The sequence below is a fragment of the Silurus aristotelis genome (genome assembly GCF_946808225.1).
Source record: "Silurus aristotelis genome assembly, chromosome: 1".
Taxonomy (NCBI): Eukaryota; Metazoa; Chordata; class Actinopteri; order Siluriformes; family Siluridae; genus Silurus; species Silurus aristotelis.
Genome location: NC_139574.1, coordinates 27,684,383 through 27,708,823, shown reverse-complemented (window position 1 = coordinate 27,708,823; position 24,441 = coordinate 27,684,383). Strand labels below are relative to the sequence as shown.

The 24,441-nt window shown below is 41.7% G+C and overlaps 1 protein-coding gene across 2 annotated transcripts; it reads left to right on the top strand.

Annotated features, from left to right (window-relative positions):
* On the top strand, nt 1-24,441 carry setd2 (SET domain containing 2, histone lysine methyltransferase). 2 transcript variants are annotated; one of them, XM_083553960.1, is made up of 23 exons: nt 1-440; nt 1,915-2,037; nt 7,633-7,654; nt 7,763-11,763; nt 13,354-13,485; nt 13,655-13,783; nt 13,877-14,000; nt 14,113-14,190; nt 14,315-14,412; nt 14,512-14,656; nt 15,123-15,257; nt 15,372-15,500; nt 15,809-17,002; nt 17,122-17,170; nt 17,322-17,556; nt 17,642-17,939; nt 18,042-18,398; nt 18,567-18,692; nt 19,065-19,201; nt 20,168-20,279; nt 20,859-20,933; nt 21,023-21,124; nt 22,768-23,661. In XM_083553960.1, the coding sequence occupies exons 2-23, from the start codon at nt 2,009-2,011 to the stop codon at nt 22,927-22,929; spliced, it is 7,869 nt and encodes a 2,622-aa protein (XP_083410086.1). In that variant the 5' UTR covers nt 1-440; nt 1,915-2,008; the 3' UTR covers nt 22,930-23,661. The 2 variants fall into 2 exon arrangements, with proteins under 2 accessions (XP_083410086.1, XP_083410085.1); XM_083553959.1 differs by having other exon boundaries at nt 17,642-18,398; nt 22,768-24,441.

Genomic DNA, 24,441 nt, shown 5'->3' with positions numbered 1-24,441 from the left:
AGCTGAAGAGGAGGAGGAGTCCAAACCGGTGCATTGTATCGAGTCAGGAGCGTGAGTGAGTGTGTGTGTGTGAGTTTGCCCTGGCCGTCTTCACTAGACCATGAAGCAAAAAGGAGTCTGCTTTCCACGACATGCTCGACGGTGCTGAGAAAGTGCACCAGAAGCAAACCTCGGCTCTCTTCATGGACTCCATTTGGATTAACCTGTCTCGAAAATTCGCTTGAAGCTCACCTAAAAATCCCGAAGCGCATCTACTGAATCCGTGGGACGAGCTGTTTTTGAGGAGTGTTAGCCGGCTAGCTCGTTGGAGGCTAAGCTGGCTATCCCGTCCGTGTGGATTTGACGTTTCATGGTGGATGTTTATCAAACAGCCCAAAGAGATTCCTGCCTCTCTTGGTGTTGACGATGGGGGATTTACCTGAACTAGACCAGAGCCCGAAGTGAGTATTTTCTCCGTGTTTGCATCGCATTTAATCAATTTGCCCAACTTTATACACAAACATCTACAGCAAAGCTTGCTAGCTAAACCGCTACTGATTCTTCCCCCCGAGCTAACTGGTTCTAGTTATCCGCCTGGTTTAATCAGAAATCCGTCTCCTGTTCAATTGGTTTAGCAGTCTCTAAATCCCAGAAATCACTCTCCTGTTATATTTAGACCTAAAACAATCAATGATCACTTGTAAGATGTTTTTAAAAAAAAACATACACCTTACAACTAGTAGTGAACTAGCCGACTTTTTGTAGCATTTGTTAACCTCATGTCTAACTGGTCAATCGCAGCGTATATGCTAAACTAAACTATAACCCACTATGTGTCCGAAACCTCTATCAGATAACCTCATTCACAACCGTGTCAATCAGTGAATGAGCCGAAACAGATCTGGTGTATGACTGTCCCGATAACACGGACGGACGGACACAGAGGCCTCGCCACTAGGCCTCTGTATCTGCGGTGTAAATTTCACAGCCTTCCCCCCACGCCTGCTTCCTGTGCAGCCGTTTTATTGGGGTTATTCTCGCAGGCTGCCATATTCAACTCACACGTTTCTGTCCGCTCGTTTTGCTTCCAGCGAGCAAAGAGAATCGATAGGAGGTTAGCATGGGCTGACTCGAAATCATTTGCACGATTAGGATTGTTTCTGCACAAATTTATTCGAGATTCAAACGTGTAACATTGAACATGCATATTACACGGGCACCTATTCTCTACAGCCAAAAAGGGTTTGTGTGTGTGTGTGTGTTATTGGCCTTTGTGTTGTTGCATCGATCGAGTGTGCGTTATGTTGAGGGTCTGCCATCGTTTTCTGCACATGTAAGGCTTTTGCTCTCTGAGACAAAAGGTACCCTCTTTGACCAAGGACAGGTAACCTACTGCTTTGCACCCGGTTTAAAAAGAAAGCCCCCCCCCCAAAAAAAAAACCATTTGATCAGTGTTGTAGGATTTCACCAGCACGTAGTAACGCTCGTTTTTTTTTTTTTTTTGCAAATGTCTAGCTAAGACTCGTGCAGTTCTCCTGAGACGTGTTTACCCTTGATTTTCAGAGTCAGGGCAAAAATTTGCATATTAATTTGGTTTTCTTTTTGGCGTCACGCAGCTCTCCATCTTCCCATTAACACTAGCAGATTTTTTTCTTCATTGTGTTTTATCTTGCACGTTTCTGACAGTGTCACAGTTGTTCTCCTGACCCAAGTATTAGACACACCACACAGACAAGTTCGCTCTTGCCATAACCTAATTAGCTCATCAGGGAGACTAACAACCTCAACTTTTTAGTGCACAAGTTAAAAAAAAATATATCATACACATTGAGGTGCAAACAAATCAGCACCCCAGTCTAGGGAGCTCATCAGAATAGGGAGAAGAGAGTAGCACGCAACCGAAGAGTCATGTCTGTTGTTGTTGCTTCTCGGCAGGTTTTGCATTACATCAGAGAGCGTGCTTCTCTGAGCTGCTTTATCCCAGTGAGGGAGCTTCCATCAAGGTGCTCCTCGCTCGGCCTGCCTCAAAATGGATGCACTGCTGAATCCTGAACTCAGGTAAGCTCCACACGTGTCACTAAGCAACTATGATCGAGGGTAAACTTGTGTGTTGTTTCTGACTGGCGAGAATGCTGCCTTTTCATTTCATGTTACGTGTTTCCTGGTTTTAATAGACGATCAGGTTATCATGACCCCCGGATTATCGGAAGTTAGTGCATGTAAGTGTTTAGCGAGGCTGGAGTGAAATTTTGTACCAGCTCCACACACAGATTAGTCCTTCATCAGCAAAGGATTTTAGATGACTGGGCAGATAAGTATAAATAATACAAAGCTAAATTTTCAACTGTTGTCACCTGTTTTCATAAGCTGCATAATCTCTATTCTTGAAAAAAAAAAAAAAGAAAAGATCTGTGGCAACTTTTATTTTATTTCTTTTTATTCTTTTTCTTTCTTCTTCTTCCTGTACACACCTTCAAAGGCAGACAGGTTTTGTTGTCTTTCTCAAAGATCTCATTGGTGATTCATTGTTTTAAAGATGGGCTTAGATCCCAGTGTGACTAGAGATACTTTCTCACACAGGGTCAGACATTGTATTGTCAAGTTTCTGAAGCTGTAATTATTAGCACCTCTGAGGGCTGCAAATTAAACCCATTTTTTTTATTATGATGCAAACATTTATGTCAGGTGGGTGCAGTGAGGAAAAACTCCACTCCATATCCCAAAATGTCAAAGCTAAATCCATGTGATTTTATTTTATTTATTTTTTTGACCTTCTGCAAGTTTCTCTCATCTTCATGCATGATCTTTAGAGCTTTGTTCGACTGACTATTGGGTCCCTGGATATCTTATTTTCAAAGGCCCTTCTCTTTCGATGGTTCAGTTTGACTGGAAAGCGAGCTTTAGGAAGTCCTAATTTTTCCAGTCTTTTTTTCCATGTAAGATTTATGTAAGTTGCTCAATGCTGTTGCAAACCTTTAATGGAGCAGTGTGTTGTTTTGGTTTTTTTGTTTGTTTGTTTTTTGCATCTTTTCATCAAAATTTGTATTCTGCCAACAATATGAATGAATTTGACCTGAACTTTAAAGAATGGTATTATTTGTCTTTGCAAATTGGCACCTCACTCGTGTATATACAGTACCTCACAAAAGTAAGTACACCCCTCACATTTCAGCAACCATTCAATTACATGTTCTCAAGGGACAATACTATAGAAATTAAACTTGGATAGGTTTTTAGCAGTGGTGTGCATTTGGTACCTGGGCCTTGGGACTTACTTGACTTAATCCACCTATTAATACCACCACGATCACGTTGCAATTTTAGAAACCATCCATACTATAAAAAAACGCAATATAACAACACGTGGCATTACAGAGAGAGAAGCATTTCACATATGGAGGGTGAAAACCATTTAACTAAAACAAGAAACCCAGTTAAGACGCCAAACCTTTATACTACAATCACAACTGTGCCATCTACATTATCTGGAGCAGTTCAGAATCGATATGTGTCTAACAACATGCCAAAAATATTAAAATGTAAATAAAAAAAAAACCTCACCAGAGATGCAGACTCATAATTTGCACCGTTCCTCAGAGGCTGTAATCCAGTGGTTCCGCTTGTATTCACTGGTCTGGAAGTGGCGAACAAACCCTTTCCTGGGCTGAGACAAGCTAGCTAGCGTTGGTTTTGGCTGATCTCTCCTCACGATGTCTAGCTTTTCTGGAAAAGTCCACCTTCGATATGGATTTTTAAGTATGTCCGAGACTAAGTCAATTTCTGTTTCTCTGTCAGCCATTGTGGGTGTAAAATATTCTAACTCCGATGTATTAATGTTTGCAAACGTGTTTTGCCAGTTGAACTTGGCTGTAACAGTTTCCCCTCTGACCAACCAATCAGAGGACGGAAAAATGCTGAAGCTCTTCTGGGCCAGCTAGCTGCCCTGTAAGGCGAATATGAAATCTGATTAGTTAAAGAAACAGACCCATTGCTAATATAGGTTACAGTACATCGGCCAGCACTACTGATTCTGAAGGCCCTTGCCAGATTAGAACGACATGGCAGCATATAGACGCTGAAATGTGATTGGACAAAGAAATCTAACATACACGTACTGGAGTCAGTGCAGCCAAAAGAAACGCTACGAAATGAAGAGAATAAACTGTTGGGAATAAATTAATACAATTTCATGGAGCCAATATTAGAATTTAGGATGTAAATGTAGGTCAGTGCTTCTGATGGTGTTTAGGTCAGCAGAGAAGGCTTTGCTGGCCCTGACCACCCGCCACTGATTTTTAGAGATTTCAATGTGCAGCTTCTATAACAGTACCGATTTACTGTCCTCTGAAACTAACTCAGCATACAGCCATTATTGTCAAAATAACCGTGTGTACATGAGTAAAGTGAGTACACCCTAAGTAAACATGTAAAACTTTGTCCAAAGTGTCAATATTTTGTGTGAGCACTATTGTTATCCAGAACTGCCTTAAGCCTCCTGGGTATGGAATTCACCAGAGCTGCACAGGTTGTTGCTGGGATCCTCTTTGTGACATCATGGAGCTGCTGGATGTTAGACACATGGCGCTTCTTCACCTTCCGCTTAACGATGCCCCACAGGTGCTCAATAGGGTTTGGATACTCAATCACCTTCAGCGTCCTCAGCAAGGCAGTTGTTATCTTGGCGATGTGTTTGGGGTCATTATTATGTTGGAAAACACCCATTTGGCCCAGTTTCTTAATGGGGGTGTCATGTTCTGCTTCAGAATGTCACAGTACATGCTGGAATCTATCACCACCAGGACTCAACTTCATTGATTGACCCTTGCGAGGTCTGTTCCGAGAGGAATCCGTCTTGGAAAACTGTATGACCCTGGGAAACTATACTGTAACTCAGTTTCAGGGTGTTCGGGATCTTTTATAGCCTCGGCCGTCTTTGTGGAGAGCCAATGTGTTTTTCTGTGAGCAGCTTCAGCAAAAATAATCATCCATGTAGACATTAGACCGCATGTGTGTGTGTGTTTATAAAAGGCTTTCATTTAAACGCTTTAGTTTTTTTCTTCTTCTTCTTTAATGTGCACACAAGTTAAACTCGAATGGCTGCCTTTTTCTTTTTTCTTTCAAAGATGCTTGTCTATCAAACAGCATAATTGGTTCATGCATTATAGTTTAATAAGTAATAACTAATTTTTTTATTACAGCTGCCATTGTTAGGGCGCTTATGAAGGTCACGGGAAATAAATGATTCTCTGTGGGTCATGTAACCTAGTTTTTGCCTTGAGATCCTTATTTAGTTCTTAACAAGAAGTGATATTCCTGTTTTCAGGTTAAAAGTTACATTTGTGTGCCATAACCAGACCATTGTACGATAGAAATAAATTCATCAGTGTTACCCACAGATCTGAAAGGAGTTTGCAAGCTCAGGTTTGAAGGGAGTGGTTCTGTTTGTAGTGTCTGTAATTTCATGCAAGTATGTAAAAAAGGAACACAGTAGCTAATCTATCAGGCAAATAAAAGCCTAGGCATTACATTATAACATTATGGTACCTAGTAGTATATGGTATATTAGGCAGCAACATTTTGTTCTTAAAGTTGACGTGTAAGAAGCAGGAAAAATGTGCCAAATTTTAGACGTCTAGATGACTGGGGCAGAGCATCTCCGAAACTGGGGGATTTTGTGGGATGTTCCCAGTCTGCAGTGGTAATAATCTATCAAAAGTGCTCCAAGGAAGGAACAGTGGTGAACCGGCGTCAGGGTCCTGGGCGGCCGAGTCATTCATGCATGTGAGGAGTGAAGGCTTACCCATGTGGTCCGATCCAAAATATGAGTTCCTGTAGCACAAATTGCGGGAAAAGCGTTAAGGTGTTAATGCTCAAAGGGTCAGGACTTAGGCAGTAGACATTTAGGCAGTTGGTCATAATGTTATGCCTGATCAGTGTGTACAAGTTACCGTATTTTTCGCACTATAAGCCACTACTTTTTCCCCACGTCTTGAACCCCGCGGCTTAAACAACGAAGCGGCTTATTTATTAATTTTTCCTGGGGTTTTCCCGGTTTCACAAACTTCAAGCCAAAAAACTGAACCCCATAACATTCGACCAATGAAATTTTCGAACGGGAATGAAAAAACTGCAACTGAACACAGGTGATTTATTATCACCTGTGTTCTGAGCTGCATGGCATCGGGGGGAAAAAACGTTTTTTTTTAAACGCACGGCGATGCCAAAAGATAAACTCCCGAGAGAAATAGTTGTGAAAGGAAGGAGGAAGACAGTGAACAATGACTTTCTTGGTCGGCTACTGTTTAGATACAAGCCGTTGTTGCGCGTTGAGTCTGGGTGAAGGGAGAGCTCACTAACTTCAGTTGCAGAAATCATATAAGCACAGACAGGTTTCCAAAAAACTCGTGCTTTATTTTTTTTTTTTCTTGGCAACAGCGTTTACTGGTTAGTCAAAGAAACTTAGAAATGAGCATCAGAAAATAATAAGGACATAATCCTCGTCTTGAACACGCAGTAATACCGGAAAAAATGCAGTGGCAGGCTATTCCCAAAATGCGCCCTATGCTCCTAAATGAAGCGCAACATATTTCACCCGTTACACCGTGTGTAACGTTTCTTTCGTTAAAGCCTGTGTAAAGTACATTAGTTTCAGTGTAGACACCTGAGGCTTATAGACAGGTGCGGCTTATTTATGTTCAAAATAAAAATATTTGTAAAATTCAGTGGGTGCAGCTTATATATGGGTGCGCTTTATAGTCCAGAAATGACAGTAAAATCAATTGAACCTGATGCGTGATGAGGTAGTTATGTAGTTAAATGCATTAAGGCCGACTAAAGAAAAGAAATCATGGCCCTAATGCAGTAAATGACCCTGGTGATGATTCTGTAAAGTTACTGATCTACTGTTTTTCCCCCCAGTGTTTTACAGTCTTGTGAAGAGGAAGGTGAATTGAAATGGTAGCTTAGTGGAGCATAGATGTTACAAAAGGACAAACTTGATATCCGTATGAATCTATTTATAACATTCTGCTGCTTAAAAATGCAGCGCAAAACTGCTAAAAGTACACTATTCCTATTGGTTGAATAGTGAAACGTGTTATTTTCTCAATGGAAGTGAGCTACAATTGAAATAGAAATATTGTTTTACACATTTCAGTAGAAAATTTGTTATAGTCTATTTTGTTGTTCACAACATGATTGCAGAAGGCTCGCCTCATGTTCATTCTGGTAATAGGTACTAGGACTAGGAACTGAAGGCAGTAGTTTCTTTGCTTTTTTACTATAGGAAGTTAGTAGCTAGCAATCAGTCGTGTAGGGTGATTAACAGCGTGTTTTTCTTTTTCTCTTTCTTTTTACACTGCCATATTAAAAAATGTTCTATTTCCTTGAATGGAATAATTAGATATTTGGTTGAACGTTACACTATTGCACTCCATTTGTTGGGAATTGGTCTATTTGGAGAATGTGTACCTTTTTTTATATATATATATATATAATTTTAAACTAGTTTTTTAATTGAAATATTATCTATTAAATATGTATATATTGTTAATATTCTATTTAATATTATAAAATGTCTTTCCATAAATATTAATTAAAATATCCTTTTTTTTTTTTTTCTTTTTTATGACCTGCTGCTGATGATGACTTCAGGGAAAACACAATTGATGGTTCGGTATGCAAGTTTTCTTCTGGATCTTCTGTTGTGAAGCTTTCTCTGTCCTTATAAATGCGTATGATGTTCTGATTATTGAATTTATTGTGCTCTTTTGTTCATTCCCAGATCAAGGTTGAAAACACCTCACAGCAAGTCATATTTAGAGGCCTTGCTCCTAGAGTTGTTTTAACAAACCATCTCCAGTCTAAAGTGAATCTTGAGAAACAGGGTCGACAGAAGGTCTCATTCAGCTTCACCCAGACTAAGAAGCCACGCCAGAAAGTGTTCCTTGTCCCACAAAGTCCAGAGAAAGCGGCAAATGAAATTTCTCCTGCAGTGCAGTCTACAAATTTGCCCCCTGCAGACCTTACAACAGAACAAAGTGCTGAAAGCAAGAATGAGCAAATTGAACCCCCTGTTGTGCCCACAGAGTCCCCAGTACCCCTCACCTGCAAAGCGAAACATGACATGATGCATTTTAAGAAACAGATTTTGAGTATGTCTGTTGTTGAAGAACAGCCCACAGTCAGTGCTTTTTTAAATGATGCCATCTCAGAGACCGAAGTTTTAATTAGATCTTCAACAAGAATTGAAGGTGAACCCCCTGGGGCTCCCCTCCAACAAAACTCTGTCCCTGACTGTATAGAAAAAGTTAACAGAGAGGAAAGCGCTCAGGAGAAATTAAACACTCGCCTTAAGGGACCAAGCGATTCCTGCCATATTGGGAACGAGTGTAAGGAAAACATTTCTGAGCCTGAACACAGCAAAAATGTCCACCAGTCAGACAATACTCTGCCAGGTTCTGACTTTGATGGTGAGTCTGTTCGGATATCTTCTAACCTGAAGTCTAGTGATTCCAAGAATGTGGCGAAGTCTGATAGTCAGAGTGTTTCTGTTAAGAAGTGCTCGGGCTCCAAAAGTGACGTATCTGACAAATCCAGATCAGATAAGAGAGAGGAGAAGGATGAAAAAGGGTCTAGCCGAAGTAAATTGGAGAGAGACTCTAGACACACCTACTCACGATCTTCTCGTTCTGATCGAAGGAGGACCAGGAGTCGGTCACGGTCTAGATCCCGAAGTTCTCGGACAAGTTCTTCATACTCCAGATCTGAGAGATCAAGAAATGAAAGGCAGTCAAGGACAGATAGGTCACATTATCATGATTCTGAAAGGAGAGCCCACAGAAATTCACGCGAACGGAGGAGGTCACGCTCCCGAGGTGATGGCAGATCGCGGGACAGCTCCGACTCTGAAGATGACCTCAGGAAGCTCAGGACTCGAGGCAGCGATTCAAGCCGATCCTCCACATACTCTAGCTCACAAAGAGATCCGAAGACGTCCTCTCATTCAAAATCCTACAGAGACTCAAAATCCGACTCAAAGTCTTCTCCTCATTTGTCAGAATCTGACAAAAGAACACAGTACTCAAGAATAGAGAGATCTGGGAGAACTAGTTGCACTGAGCCAAGTAAAAGGAGTTCTCCAGAGACTAAAGGCAGTCATAAAAACTCCAATTCCCATTCGAAATCGGAGATACACGGTAAAACACCCAATTCGAATAACGTATTAAGATCTGAGAAAAAGGTCCAAAAAACAAGCGGGAGTTCAGACTCTGATGATGAGCACAAAATAAAAATGCAATTTCTAAACTCAGACCGGTCTCCTAGGTTATCTGATAAAAAAACAAGTCATTCAGATTCAAAGTCGAGTAGTGTTGGAGCAGATGGACAATTGTTAGCGAAAGTAAATATTAATGCTAAACTTCCACACTTGGGTTCTGACAAAAACAAGTCTCAGGGAGAATTCAGCAAGGTGGATGTTCGTTCCCAATATGAAGAAAGCAGGCAGTCTAAATTAACAAATAATTCCTCTCAACAACAGCAAGTTATCCTAAAGGACAGTCTGAGAAGTCATGTTGAGTTGCAAGATTCTGATCTCAAAGAAAAGGGTCCAGCTGCCAGTGAAGAGAATGGTAGTAAAATCCACATTACGCACAAGGACATTTCTTTAGCGGATGATCCGCTTGCAAAGCAGACCGACATTACAGTTCAAAATAAAGTGGAGATCGTGAAAGAGGCACCGACTAACGTGGCAAATGTTGGTACCTTTTTCAAAACTATTGATTCCTCTAGCTTAATTGAGCCACCATTTCCAGGCTACAGCCCCAGTCAGGATTCATTAGGTTCATTGCCAGACACTCTTTCTGTGAAAGAATTACCACCTGGAGAATGCTTGAAACCGAACACTAAATTTGTTTCCCAGTTGTTTTTTATTAATGAAGTCGGTCCCCTACCGGTGAATGTCGAAACCTCTGAAAAAGTTAGTGAGCAGGCAGATATCAAACCTGTACAGACTCATGCTGCAGTTATAAAACATAAGGGTGCCCAAGGTAAAAAGTCACGCTGGGATATTGTTGGTCAAGACACTTCAGGAAATCAGTCCTCCCAAAAGGTTAACAATGAGACTTCCTATGTGAAAAAGGTTATTTCAGTTAAGAAAATTGAATTTACCAATGACGCTTTCCATGAAGAAAACTGCTCAAAGGAAGAGGGAATTCCGGTCGAGTGGACGAACGAGGCAACAACAAAGCCTGAGCGAGAAATCATGCAAGATTCTGAGCAGCCATTTGCTGCTGATGCACAACAAACCGATGATGAAGGTACTGAACATATAGCTGACAGGTCCGTGGCAAATCAAGGTCCTCTGAATCGTAGCTGCAGTCCAGATCCTGTTATTCATGTTGATCCGACATATGCCAGTTCTGATCAATTAAACAGTGATGACGCGTATAAGCCTTTGACTCAAAAGTCTTTTTCGTTCAACTGTGATGGTAAAAGCCACAGTGAGGAGAGTGAAACTGATGACTCGGACTCTGATTCAGATGATGGACAGGTCAGTCTGAAGCGGTTACACTCTGTGGTGGTTGTGCCAAAGAATTCTACTATAACCCATGAGACAACTGACCGGCCAACACCACCGACTAGCTCATCAACTCTCTCTGGACAGCTAACTTGTCAGCCAGATGAGTTGAGTATAAGCATTAACAATGAAATTCCCGGTATTTTTAAGACTCCAGTTAAGCCTTTGGAACGTTCACTCGAAGGAAGCAAACATGATCTCTTGTCAGTTGCTGAGAATAAATGTCTGCCTTCTGGGCACACGCCCTACCAGTCCCAGAGCGATTTGGTCGACAGCACTAGCCAATCTGAGGCAACCACAACACTGGGTCATGCAGACCGAAACTGCACTGTCAAAGAAAGACCAAAGACTTGTGTCCGAACTGACCAAGTACCAAGCTATATTTTGAGAGAGGCTGAATCAGGGTGTCCCCAGTATCAGGACAATCCAGACAGTTGGCATGGAAGAAAGGGCGGACAGGAACAATTTGTAGAGTTTATTTGCACAGATAATCTCAGGCCCCAAAATGGTTTGAACCTGATTTGTGATTTCAGCCAGACCGAGCAGCCCAGCAGCACATTTCAGCAGCCAGACAGCAGCCACAGCACTCAACACCCACCCCATATAGAAAGTACATTTGCCAGACAAGATGGTGGTTACTGGACCCAGGCTAGCGTCTTTAATAAAAGCATGCCGGGCAATACACTTGTGCCTTCTCCTTGTCATGAGTCGGTGTACCAGATCCACCCTGACTCTTTAACTAATGACCAAGAGGAAGATTACGAGGGAAAAGCATTTGGACTTGATGGTGGAGTACAATCTAGAAAACCTCCAGGGTCATCTGCATTTGTTCAAGCCAATGAGATAAGCAGCAATTGCAGCTTTGTAACAGCCACTGCTGAGAGCCAGATAATCTCAGAGCCACCAAGGGAAAGCAGCCAAAAGCCTCATCGAGGTAGAGGCCCACCCAAGAAAAGAAGGCCAGACTTGGAGTCAGAATCAGACAATGAGGCTGAAGCAGGTCTTTCTTGTAAGCGAGAATGCTTAGAGGAGCATGAGCGGAGCAAGGACACAAAAGAGACCAAGGTTTCCTCGCAGCAAGAAGAACAACGTCCACTGCTTAGTCTGAAAGAATTTTTCGATCCTGGTAATTGGAAGGATAAAGCTAAGCAAAAAAAGATGCCTCCTTATTTCGACCTTATTGAGGAAAACGTCTACCTGACAGAACGGTCAGTATCTCTTCCTGATTACATTTTTTAAATCATATTCATATTTATAACGATCAGAATATAACATTGGGAAAAGAAATCCAAATTTATGAAAGGTTGTTTAATAGCAAGTCAAGTCATGTGATCAGTCAAATCTATCTGTTCCTGTATCTGTTAAATCAAGCTCTCTCTCTCTCTCTCTCTCTCTCTCTCTCTCTCTCTCTCTCTCTCTCTCTCTCTGTGTATATAATTAATCCAAAGCTAGGTTAAAACTTACATTCAGGCTTAAGGCTTACTTATAAGAACAAAATTGTTGTGCATGGAATGTTTGTTTATCTGGTTATTGCTAAAATACTGCTTTTCGTCAGTAAGGCGATTAAAAGCCATTTTAGGACATTCATGTTTAAAATAACTAACAACCAGTGCTGCACGATTAATCGCATTGCAATCGCGATGTCAGCTTGTGCGATTATATGATGCCAAACGCTGCGATTTAATAAAATATGTAAGCGCACGTGTGGAGACACACTTTCTGAGAAAGGTTTGCAGATTTTTCCGCGCCGCTAACAAAACAAAAAAAGACCAGACAGTCTCCGTTTAGGCAGCGCACGTAAGCCGTGTGCGGTCACGTGAATTTTTGGTGTGCAGAGCGGAGACCGGGTGAAGATGGATGGCGAGCAAACCGACACTGAACTGGTTATAACTCTGTTATATGGCAATCACCATCACTTGGTGATCAGTAAAATCTAACAGATCTCACTGGTTCCGGGACGGAAGAAAGAGACTATTTATTTACTTTTCATTCACTTTTGACTCGCCACTTTCCTTTTCTCGTACTCACGCCCACTCACGGTAACGCACGTCTTTCCTCAACTCCAAAATGTGTAACCCGTGCACACTCGCGGATTGGCGCGCCTTTACCTGGCAACCTTCCCTTTCCCACACAGATCCCCATCAGCTACGACCGGTGTGTGTATGTGTATATATGTATATATATCTCTCTCTGGTCTCTCTCTCTCTCTCTGGTCTCTGGTACATCCTGCATAAACAGGACTGTTTCTATCCCTTTGGAACCATGGGCAAGTTTCCTATCGTCACCCCTCCATGGCTCTGCCCTCCCACCACATTTCTCCACTCCCACACCATACAAATCTTTAGCAATCATCCATAACAAAAAGGTTAAACACCTTTAGTAATATTGAATGCAAAAATGCCTCAATTCAAGTGTGTAGACGTATACTGTATCTTACTTTTGTTTGTTTGGACAAAATGTTTCAAATATCTTATTTTTGTGAAGGTGGTTTATATGTTTTTGTTTATTGTTTTTATTTAATTTAGCCGTACTTTGTTATTAAATTTTGTAAAAAAAAAAAAAAAAAAAAAAAAAAAAGTATTATTTTTGAAAACCTTTTACAGTTTTACAAAAACACATTTCAGCATTATCACTGATCTGTGTGCAATTTCCTTGATGACAATCAATTGGACTCACGATACTATTGTTACATCGCAATCGCATATTACAGTATTGACCACAATAATCGCAACATGAAATTTCTTTTTTCCAAATCGTGGAGCCCTACTAACAATCCATCAAATCTCTGTTAAAAATAGCAAGAAGAATAAGTCGCATCGAGATATTAAGCGAATGCAGTGTGAGTGCGCGGTCCTTTCCAGAGAGGAGCGGGCACAGGGAGTTATGGCGTGCGGAGAAGATTGTTTGAATCGCCTGCTGATGATCGAATGGTATGTGACCTCATATTCGATCGTTTTGCTTAAGCCTTGTGCACAATTGCTTAGCTTTAACGTGGCTTATCAATTAACATTACAACTGTAAAACAAAACTGTATCACTGCAATACTGTAGTATTCACAATACTGAAGTGTTTTTTTTCCTCTCTTTTTTTTTTTATAAGCTCATCACGGTGCTTAAATGGAGTATACTGCTCAAACCGGCGCTTTCAGATGAAGCAGCACGCAGATTTTGAAGTCATTCTAACTGAAAGCAAAGGCTGGGGTTTGCGGGCTGCCAGAGACTTACAGTCGTGAGTACCAAGTGCAAATGAGCCCAATATCATAAAGGACATTATTCAGAGATTATTGAGAGACAGATTTTAATTTAAGTTGATTGAATCCAGGAACACATTTGTGTTGGAGTATTGCGGAGAGGTTCTGGATCACAGGGAGTTCAAGTCACGGGTAAAAGAGTACGCTCGCAGCAAGAACGTCCACTACTACTTCATGGCTTTGAAGAACAATGAGGTGAACCTGTACCCTTTGGTCAAACACAAACATGCGCCAACAGCAGCATTCGATTCAATCATTTAATCGCCGTCATTTAGAAATTGCCTAAAGTACTCTTTTTCATTTATAGATCATTGATGCCACATTGAAAGGCAATTGCTCAAGGTTTATGAACCACAGCTGTGAGCCCAACTGTGAAACTCAGAAGGTCAGTGCTATTGAGGGCTAATTTCCATGGTGTCTGGAAGTTCTCATTGTTCAAGCAGGACCTTTTTGTTGTTGTTTTGTTTGTTTGTTTGTTTTTAATAAACCGTTTGTTGTCTCTCCAACAGTGGACTGTGAATGGTCAGCTCAGGGTTGGTTTCTTTACCACCAAAGCTGTGCAAGCTGGGACAGAACTCACATTTGATTACCAGTTCCAAAGATATGGGTAAATTTGCCTCATTTTCCTTCAATACATTTTAGTTCAGTCTCTTACAGGATTCAAGTATCGTTAATATTGTGAATTATGTTTATCTTCATCTCCCAGGAAAGAGGCACAGAAATGCTACTGTGGAGCACCAAGTTGTCGCGGCTTCCTGGGGGGTGAGAATCGTGTTAGCGTACGGGCAGCAGTAGGCAAAAAGCAAAGGGAGCGGTCTCGGAAGAAAGAAGCAGTCAGTGCACTGACTACAGTAAGTGGCTTCGGCCCTAACAATGTACAAGCTATCTAAGAGCAGGAACAAGATGAACCTAACAATATCTCATCATGGCAGCCTATAGTGCTTTATTTGTGTGTAGCACAAACAAACACACACTTTCTCTTATCTGGATGATCGCTGCAGTCAATGCAGCATCAATGACCGGAGTATTGAGAAAAGTATACTGGGCTGATTTGGGTCAGATGTGTACCTAGGAACATGTTAATTGCTCTGAGACTTTAAGTGCCACTTTTGGTCCATCGATACCATTCGGGAAATGATATGCGCTGAAGGAAATTTGACACGTGAATTCCACTGCTATAATGGAAATGAACTTAAAGCTCTGCAGACAACATTTGGGCTCTTTTCACAACATTCCATTGCTAATGTAACCAGTTGGTTATTATTTATTTATTTGCCCTTAGAACTCATTGTGTGTGTTTGGCTCCCCATGTTACAGGTGGATGAAGAGCTGGAGGCTCTGTTAGAGAACGGGGAAGGTCTGAGTGATGAGAAACAAGTGGTTTCACTCTGCAGACTTATGGTGCGTGTGGAAACTATGGAGCAGAGGCTGACTTGCGTAAAACTCATTCAGGTAGGTCCCACATTGAAAACATAATTGCGATTTTATATTAGTAAAAGGATTTAATAGATGATGATGATGTATTAGCTCAATTTCATATTAATTTTCCATGTTTTATGTTTGTAGAACACTTCAAACTCTTCATGCCTCAAGCAGTTTTTGGATCATCATGGTCTCTCATTGTTGTGGATATTCATGGTTGATTTATCTGAAGCCAAAAGCAACTCTGTTAATAACATCAAACTGCAGATGGAGGTAAATGTGCACGGAGTACATACATACACATCCGCACAACCAGCTCCGAAAAGGATTTTCTTCATGGTCTTCAACTTCGCATTTTATTGATATGATTTGTAATGGGTGGTGGTTTTGTTATACTCAAAATCTTTGACTTTACTACATATTACATTAGTTTTTTGTGTGTAGATTTTTATATTTGGCCATTTCTGATTAAACATTTAGTTGCAGTCGATATTTAGTGCACACGCTTTTACTGTCTACACTACAGTAAAATAACAACTGAATCCTTCCTTATTGTACTGTCCTGCTGTATCTCCGCACAGATAATGAAGGCACTGGCAGTGCTGCCCATTTCTACTAAGAACATGCTGGAAGAGAGCCGTGTGCTCCAATTCATCCAGCGCTGGGCCCAGAGCCATCCACTTGGCCAGTCTACAGAGCAAGACGGTTACTCTAGTGAGAGCACCTCCCGAGCCCACACACCTCTCCCACACACCCCTGACGGCCCCCCTGCCAAAACTGTACCAGAGCTGGACGGAGACACACCAAAACGTGCTGTCTACCGCAGACTAAAGATCATCAGCGAGAACAGCCTGGACAGTGCTCTTTCAGAAGGAAGCAAGGTCTCTGATGGTAAAGAGGAGGAAGATGAAGAGGAGGAGGAGGTGGAGGAGGAGCCCTTGCAGGAGGTCACAATGGGCACAGCAGAAAAAAGTGAGACAAATGAGGAACTGACTGTAACCCCAGAGCCACTAGTTAAACAGGAAGCTTTGGGTGCTGTGGAGAGTAGTGAAGCGAAACAGGAGATGATAAAGGAGGATGTTAAGCAGGATCAAACGGAAGCAGAGGAACCTGTGGAGGACTCTGCAGAGCAACCAACTAGCAAGACAGATGAGAACCTGTCTGCTGTCATGGAGGAGCACTGTGAAGCTAAGCCTACTGAAATGAAAAGTCAAGAACAGACACCTGCCATAGAGCAAGCTCATGATCCTGCCCCTGTCATAGCTGAAGAAGACACTAGCCCTTCTATGCATCCTCCTGATGAAAACACTCCCAGCTCTGAGACGACTTCTGAGATTGAGAGCATCGTGCCTTCGGTTGCTAACATCATGGCTCCTTCAATCATCGGCAGTGTGCCTACAGAACCCCTTGATGTCAACATGCCTTCAGATGGAATTGAAACCACATCTGCTGAGTCTACAGTTAACCCAGAATCTGCACCTCTCAACTCTGACAACATTCCACCTAATTCTGGCACCAGCTCTGCAGAGGACCCATCAGCTACTGATCGTGTTGTTACTCTGGAGGGCAGTGCTTCAGTATCAGCGGTTGGCACAGCAGAGGTGCTGTCACTGGGAATAGTGGCAACAGAGGGCACTGTGGTGGGCACACCTTCCCAGGATGAGGAGGAGGCTGTTTCTGATGTGGAAAGTGAACGAAGCCAAGAGCCTCAAATTGGAGCTGCTGACATCAGTGAGATGGCTACTCGCTTACTTGACAGCTGGAAAGACCTGAAGGCAAGATTACATAAAAAAAAGCCAATAACTAGTACATTATTTTTAATGATATTTAAATGTTGTTGGTAATATAATTGGAAAAAACGATTATAATAATTTTTCGTCAATCAATCAATCAGGAGGTGTACAGGATCCCTAAGAAGAGTCAGGTAGAGAAAGAATCAAATGGTATGTGAATTTTATGTAACTGTATTGTTTAGCGTATGTATTGAACTGTGTTGTAATTTTATTTTTTTTAACCAGTTTATCCCTGGACATGTAATATGTTTTTTTTTTTTTGTTATTTCATATGCAAATCGTTCTCAATTCTGATAAACAGACCGTAGTCGGGACAGGGAAGCGATGCTGACACCTCGCACATCCTCTAGCAGCCGTGAGAGGGAGCGGGACAGGGAGAGAGAGCGGGACTGGGACCGGGAGAGAGAGCGAGAGCGAGACTGGGACAGAGAAAAAGATTCGTTGCTGCGTAGCGGCGAAAGGCGTCGTCGTCGAGGCTCTGCCTCTCCCCCGTACCCATCTCCTTATGAAAGGAGCAGTCGTAGAAACGAAGACCGGTGAGATGCATAGTACACGTTGACACTACCACTATATAGTTCCTCAATTATATCATGTGCCTAACCGTGTGGCTTTATTTCAAAGCTATGATTCATCCAGCAGTAGTAAAAAATCTCGTACCAAAGAGGCTCGTACCAAGCTTTCGACAGAAGAGCGACGGAAGCTCTTTGAGCAGGAGGTGGCTCAACGAGAAGCCCAGAAACAGCAGCAGCAGCAGCAGCAGCAGCAGCAGCAGCAGCAGCAGCAACAGCAGCAGCAGCAGCAGCTTCAACGACTAGCATTCAATCCGCTTGTGTATCCTGCAAGCCCAAGCTTCATGAACTATCCACCAGGCTACCCTATTCAGACCTATGTTGACCCATCTAACCCCAATGCGGGCAAGGTACTATTACCTACACCACCCATAGACCCTATGTGTGTGACTGCAGCTGGCACAGTTGCTTTTGATCAGACTTTGGCAGCTGACCTGACTCTGGCTTCTCAGTCTCCCAGCACCACTCCGGCTAGCTCAGCCACAACCCTGGCACATGTTCCTGCTACCCTGGAGTTGGCATCGTCTGCCCAACCACAGCAGTTTGTCCAGCCAGCCGCGCCAGCTCAGGACCCTGGCGTCACTGTCCTGTCGGTTCCTGCTCAGACAGCTGGCGCCCAAGTGCAGGGCCAGCAAGGCTATGCAACCCTTTGGGATCCCAATACGCAGCAGGCAGTGACCGTGCAGCCTGCTCAGCAGTACTCAAACGCAGCCCAGCCACAGACTGCCATCTATTACCAAGGTCAGCCATGCCAGGCGATCTACAGCATTCCTGCAGGTTACCCACAGAACAACACTCCTGTCATTCAGGTAGGAAACTTGACACTTAACTAGCATATAGCTTATTTATTCAGGAAATCTTACTCATACATAATATAATATAACTACAACATGCCCTTGCAGAATTGAAAAAAGGTGGCATATTGTATGTACTAATACTTCTTCTGCTAATTGTCTCATGTCCGTGTGTCACTGCAGACGTATACAGAGCCAGCCACTGGCTACCTACATGGGCAACAGGTCTATGCTGGTCACCAGCAGGGGGTGGTGGTCCAGCAAGGTGGCACAGTAACCACCATAGTCACATCGCAGACTGTACAGCAGGTAGGTAATGAAGGCTACAACGCCACTAGAGGGGGCTGTTGGGCCTTTTTTTTTTTTTTTTTTTTTTTTTTTTTTACATATCCACACAGGAACAAAAGCTTCTAGTAGTTTTGAATTGTCATGAAGTTTATTTCTTTAAAATGTGGATTAAATAGCACCTTTTTAAAGAAAGTGTAATTTGTTTTTGCTGATTTTGTTTTAGGAATGTGTTTTGCCACATTGGAACATGTTCAAATTGATCTCGATATTTCAAATAAAAGACCCAGTTCACTGTTAAGGACAGAAAAGATTTACACTGATACTCTGAAATCACTGTTTTTGTTTTTTTCCGTTCAAATATTGTAATTCCACTCCTAACTCCCCTACCTACAGGAAATGATTGTTCCCAACAACATCATGGACCTTCCACCTCCTTCACCTCCCAAACCTAAAACCATTGTCCTGCCTCCCAGCTGGAAGGTGGCGCGGGATCCCGAGGGCAAGATCTACTACTATCATATAGTCACCAGGTATAAAATTCTGCTAGCGAGATCTTACTCTGTGTCCCAAATAACTCTTTGATATGTTGTGTAAGTCTTGTATCTTACTTGTGTATTGACAGTACAGCAATCGTTAGAATATACTTCAGTTTCTTAGATATAGTCTTTATGGGAAAATAACTTTCGTTGGGCTTGTTTCTTTCGTAAACATGGTGACATTGTAGAACTTGTGTAGTACCCCTTATATACCTGATGTGTACCTGATGTGAAGATATCCTGATTGCTAATATTCATGCCTAAAGTACCATTCATTTACAGATAAAAAAAAACAAAAAAAACAAATTCAATCACTAATCTTTTTGATAGTGAGAATCTTTGATGCCGTGTTCCGTGTTGGACTGAGATCAACAGTGTTCTCGAACAAATAAGTATATGAAGTTGTTTGGTGTATTAAATAGGTTGGAGCAGTTATTAGTGAATTAATGAGATGTTTATTAGGGGTTATTGACTAATGCTAAAATTTGACAATGGCTTGATCATGCCATTAGATCTCATCATTACAAAAGTGGCTTTTTCCTGTGAATATGTAAATATGAATACTTAAGTAGCATTTGTTCTCATTAGAGGAGGTGGTAGCTTAGTGGTTAAGGCATCGAGCTTTGGCTCAAAAGGACACAAATTCAAATCCCAGTCATACCAAGCTGCCATTCCTGGGCCCCTGTGCAAGGCCCTTAACCCCATAGCTGCTCAGTTGTATATTATGAAGTATAAAATGTTGCCAAATGCTGTAAATGTAAATAATTAGCAGGCATAATGTAGACTATGGAAATAATATCATGGTATAGCATCATTAATATAAATCAGATTGGATTCTGAGGTGCAGCGAGGTTTAAAGTGTTCCACACGGTAATTATATTATTTTTTTTCAGTCAAGTGCTTAATAAATCTCTTTTATAAAGGGTGTAAGATATCACAAACTTTGCTTGTGTATATTAGGCAAACTCAGTGGGATCCTCCTAGCTGGGACGGAGTTGGTGAAGAGGCCCCTGTGGAGCATGAGGCTGAGATGGACTTGGGGACACCAACATACGATGAAAATCCATCAAAGGTTAGAACAAGATCTTGTTCTCACTCACGGCTCGCCAAAGCTCATGTTTCTTTAAATGGGAACGGTCCGAAAAATTGCCTGCATTGTTCTGGAGTTCTCTACAGCATTTGAGGTTTGTCTGAGCTCTGTGGTAAATTGAAGATGCTTCACAGTGTAATAGACAGCAGCTGGAACCTGTCCCCAGAGAGAGACAGCACTTTTTGTTATGCAAAGGGATACGTGTTTGAACTGCTCTACTCTGAGCCCCCAAGCACTGGTTTTCCTTTGCAGCCTGCATCTATGGTAGCATTTAGAAACTTTAGGAATTGTTTATGAAGGCCTTTGGGGGTTTGTCATGCCACATCTGTCATACCCTTTTTCCTTACAGACTGCTGTGCAGTAAAGATTGAAGATGTTTGCTCCTTCTGGCTCTACTTATTGTTTTAGATCTGCTTTCCAAAAAAATCTTTATTTTACTTTCTTTCTTTTTTCTTTTTTTTTATCCTAACAAAACCCCATCTGTCTGTAGTTATAAGATATTTGCCCTGAAGAAATAATTGGACACATCGTAAAATATAACACCTCGATATATGTTAACAGTTTTCCACCAAGACAGCTGAAGCAGACACGTCCAGCGAACTTGCAAAGAAAAGCAAAGAGGTCTTCCGCAAAGAGGTATACTACACACACTCATGCTTACAGAAGTGTATTCTCCATTTTCTTCTCGTTCACTTACCTTTCTGCTTCATCCTGTTTATACCTAGATGTCACAGTTTATTGTACAATGCCTTAATCCATTTCGAAAGCCTGACTGCAAAATGGGCCGCATCAGCAACACTGAGGATTTTAAACACCTCGCCAGGAAGGTAAGGAGGAGTTCAGTTTGAAAGTTTGTTTTTGTTTTGTTCCGTTTGCTATTTTCTGAAATAAACAAGTGCTTTTTTATATATATATATATATATATATTTGTTTATCTTTCTTCAAGTCACTGTATATGAATGTCTGTTGAATCTCCATGATAATTACACGTGTAAAGATTTTTTTTAAATTTCATTTAATTAAAGGTAATACATACATTTACATTTGTTGGGGTGTCTACAAAAAAAATCTTTTTTAAATTCAAATAAATTTCATTACTTCTATTATTTTTTTTTAAGATGCTTTTAATGAGGCATGCTTTTGGCAATGCTGCTGCATAGGAAATCCTGCCACTACTAAAAGACTAAAATAGTTTTCATACAGAAAAAGTATTTTTGTATTCACACCCTGGTTGGGTACGTAGGAAAGTTGTAGGAAAACGTAGACTTTTGATCAGTTTAATGTTTTTCATTTACCAGTTCAGACCCGTTATTAAACAAGCGCTTATGTAAAAGCCACACGTGGAATATGTTTGATCAGGAATGCTTGTTTTCCATCGCCAGGTCTTTGTGTGTGTGTGTGTGTGTGTGTGTGTGTGTGTGTGTGTGTGTGTGTGTGTGTGTGTGTGTGTGTGTGTGTGTGTGTGTGTGTGTGTGTGTGTGTGTGTGTGTGTGTGGTCATAGCCGCATGTAAATATACACATCAATCTAAGTAATTACTTTGATGAAGCCCACATTTTGCATTGGAAGGTTTACACACTATTTAGAAACGAGGTCCAAACCCTGCAGGTGGCACAGTGTAAACACCTCAATCGGAATAAAAATGCCCAAACCGTATAAAGTTGTGATCAGTTTGAGAGGGGTGAGATAAACCTTTCTTTAACTCGAACGAAATATAAAATTCCGCCATGTAAACGCTTTAAACCGATTACTTGCAGAAGATGTACACACACTATTTTTTTACTGTGCTCTTGTGAACACATGATTTGCCGCAACACGACTTCCGGGTTTGTATAAAACAACCGCGAAATGCATAATTGGCGGAATTGGATTTCTGACGGTTTCTTCTTCAGGGACCATAAATCCCTGCACCTGTGTGAAAAACAAGCGATTCATTCGAAAGTTTAGTTTCAATTCCAGCAATGCAACCTGCTCCCCCCCCGGTCCTTACTGCGGACCTCCATCCACACGTATTGACGCACAGCCACCAAAAACACAGCTTCCTGCATCCTTTTTTTCATTATTCTGAAATAATGGAACTCCATGTTGACAGGAATAAAAGGCGGCAAACAGGACATGGGCTAATGTGCGCATGCCACAGAGTCATTCGGTTGGAAAGTGCCAGCACACGCAAACACCACATCGGATTAGATAACGTCTCATATCCACCGAATCTTTCGAATCGGAATGGCAAAACAGTGTACGTGTAAACGTGGCTGGTGTCATTTGAACATTTGATTAGGATCATCAATCTGAAGCTCTCCAAGTTTGTCATGCGCATAAGATTTTGAGCATCTTCATACTGTGGATATCTCGTGCTACGTCTGCACACTCGTACCCTGATAGATAAACTGTTATATTCATAAATACTTGTGATTTTTTCCTTGTTTTTAAAAACTTTTTTGTGTGTGTGTGTGTGTGTTTGTTTACAGTTGACTCATGGAGTAATGAACAAGGAGCTCAAATCCTGCAAAAACCCCGAGGACCTGGAGTGCAACGAGAACGTTAAACACAAGACCAAGGAATACATTAAGAAATACATGCAGAAGTTTGGAACTATTTACAGGCCTAAAGAGGACACCGAACTGGAGTAGGCTCCTTCCCCCTCACCCGCGCCGGCATCTCTGGAGCCTCAGAGTCCATCTGGTGGTGTTTTGTTTTGTTTGTTTGTTGGATTTTTTTTATACTAACACTCTGACCTTGTCCTTTACTGCTGCTCTGAAAGTTCTGCCCCTGCACGGAGACAAGATAATCATGCCGAAAAAAAAGAAAGGAAAAAAAACATACAAAATTCTCACAGCCAGCAAGCAGATAAACGTGCAGAAAACGCACAAATAGGGTGCTACACAGACTTTTCTCCCCCGTATATCATTTTTACGCTTTCCGTCTTCTCCGCGTCGACCTCCGCATTACAGCGTCACGTTCACTCGCAGGACGCGCTGCAGCTCCGGGGAGAACATGGAACCCGAGAGCTCATTCCATTTCCTCCGTTATCTGCCTGCGAGCGTTGCCCTGGTTCGTGTTTTGAAAAGTCTCGGTCAGCGGTGGCTTGTGTCAGCGGCCCTTATCGAAGGAGACAGGCATTTCATTACCAGCTGTTAATCAAGACTTCCAGACGAAGGAGAAGCCGAGCCTGTCAGGAAGAGCTGGAACGATGAAGTGTGTGACGACTTTTTATTTATTTTCTTTTCTGGTGGGGGAGGGGAGGAGGGGGCTCAGGCTATCAGAGGTTTGCGCCCATCTTCGCCCCGGAGCGTCGCGTGTGGCTTTACTGCGCAGGATCTCGGGATCATTTCGTTTAGCTGCATTTTTTTTAAAAAAACAAACCTTTTTAGAGAATTGTCGTGTGAAGGACGTTCGTTAATGTACCCACTCACTCTAAGCCACTCTTGGCCACTTTTACTCTCCTCACAGCAGAGACATGTAGCATTTGTTGTTTTATCAACTTGTTTCTCGCTGTTTTACATTAACTCTCATTAACTAGTGCTCTTTTACTAAGATTCAAGACGGTTCAATGTGAAGCTTTCCAGGCGTATGACCTTTTTTCCTTTTTTTTTCCTTTTTTTTTTTTTTTCTTCTTCCCCGCGGTAAAGCTCATCAGGGTTCTTGTACAATAACGACATCATGAAATCCTCTCACGTCTTTTTAAGTTGCATTAATTCTCTCCTCCTCCCCCCCCGACATGTATTATATTGCTTTATATGTGAATATATTGAGAAATAGTTTTTTGAAATCCTTTAAATAATCAGAGACATTGTAATCGGACTGTGGAGCTTGTGGTTTATTGTGTAAATATGTGAATACCAAACTAACTAATATGGTCAGTCCTCAGTCCAGCCAGCAGCTCTAGTGCTCCCATAGCAACCAGGATTCTTTCCCACAGCTCTGTGTTGGGTTTAATGGGGTGTGTGGGTGGTGTATTATTATTTTAATTTTTTTTTCTTGTTGTTGTTCATTTATTTTCCCCTCCCTTTTTATTTCTTTCTCTATTGAAAGACATTTTTTTATGTATAAAACGGAGCCCCGCTCCACTGTAAGTACTGTGCAAGCACATTGTCATACTGAGTGTAAAGAACATTTTAAAATAAACTGTTTTGTAAAAATAA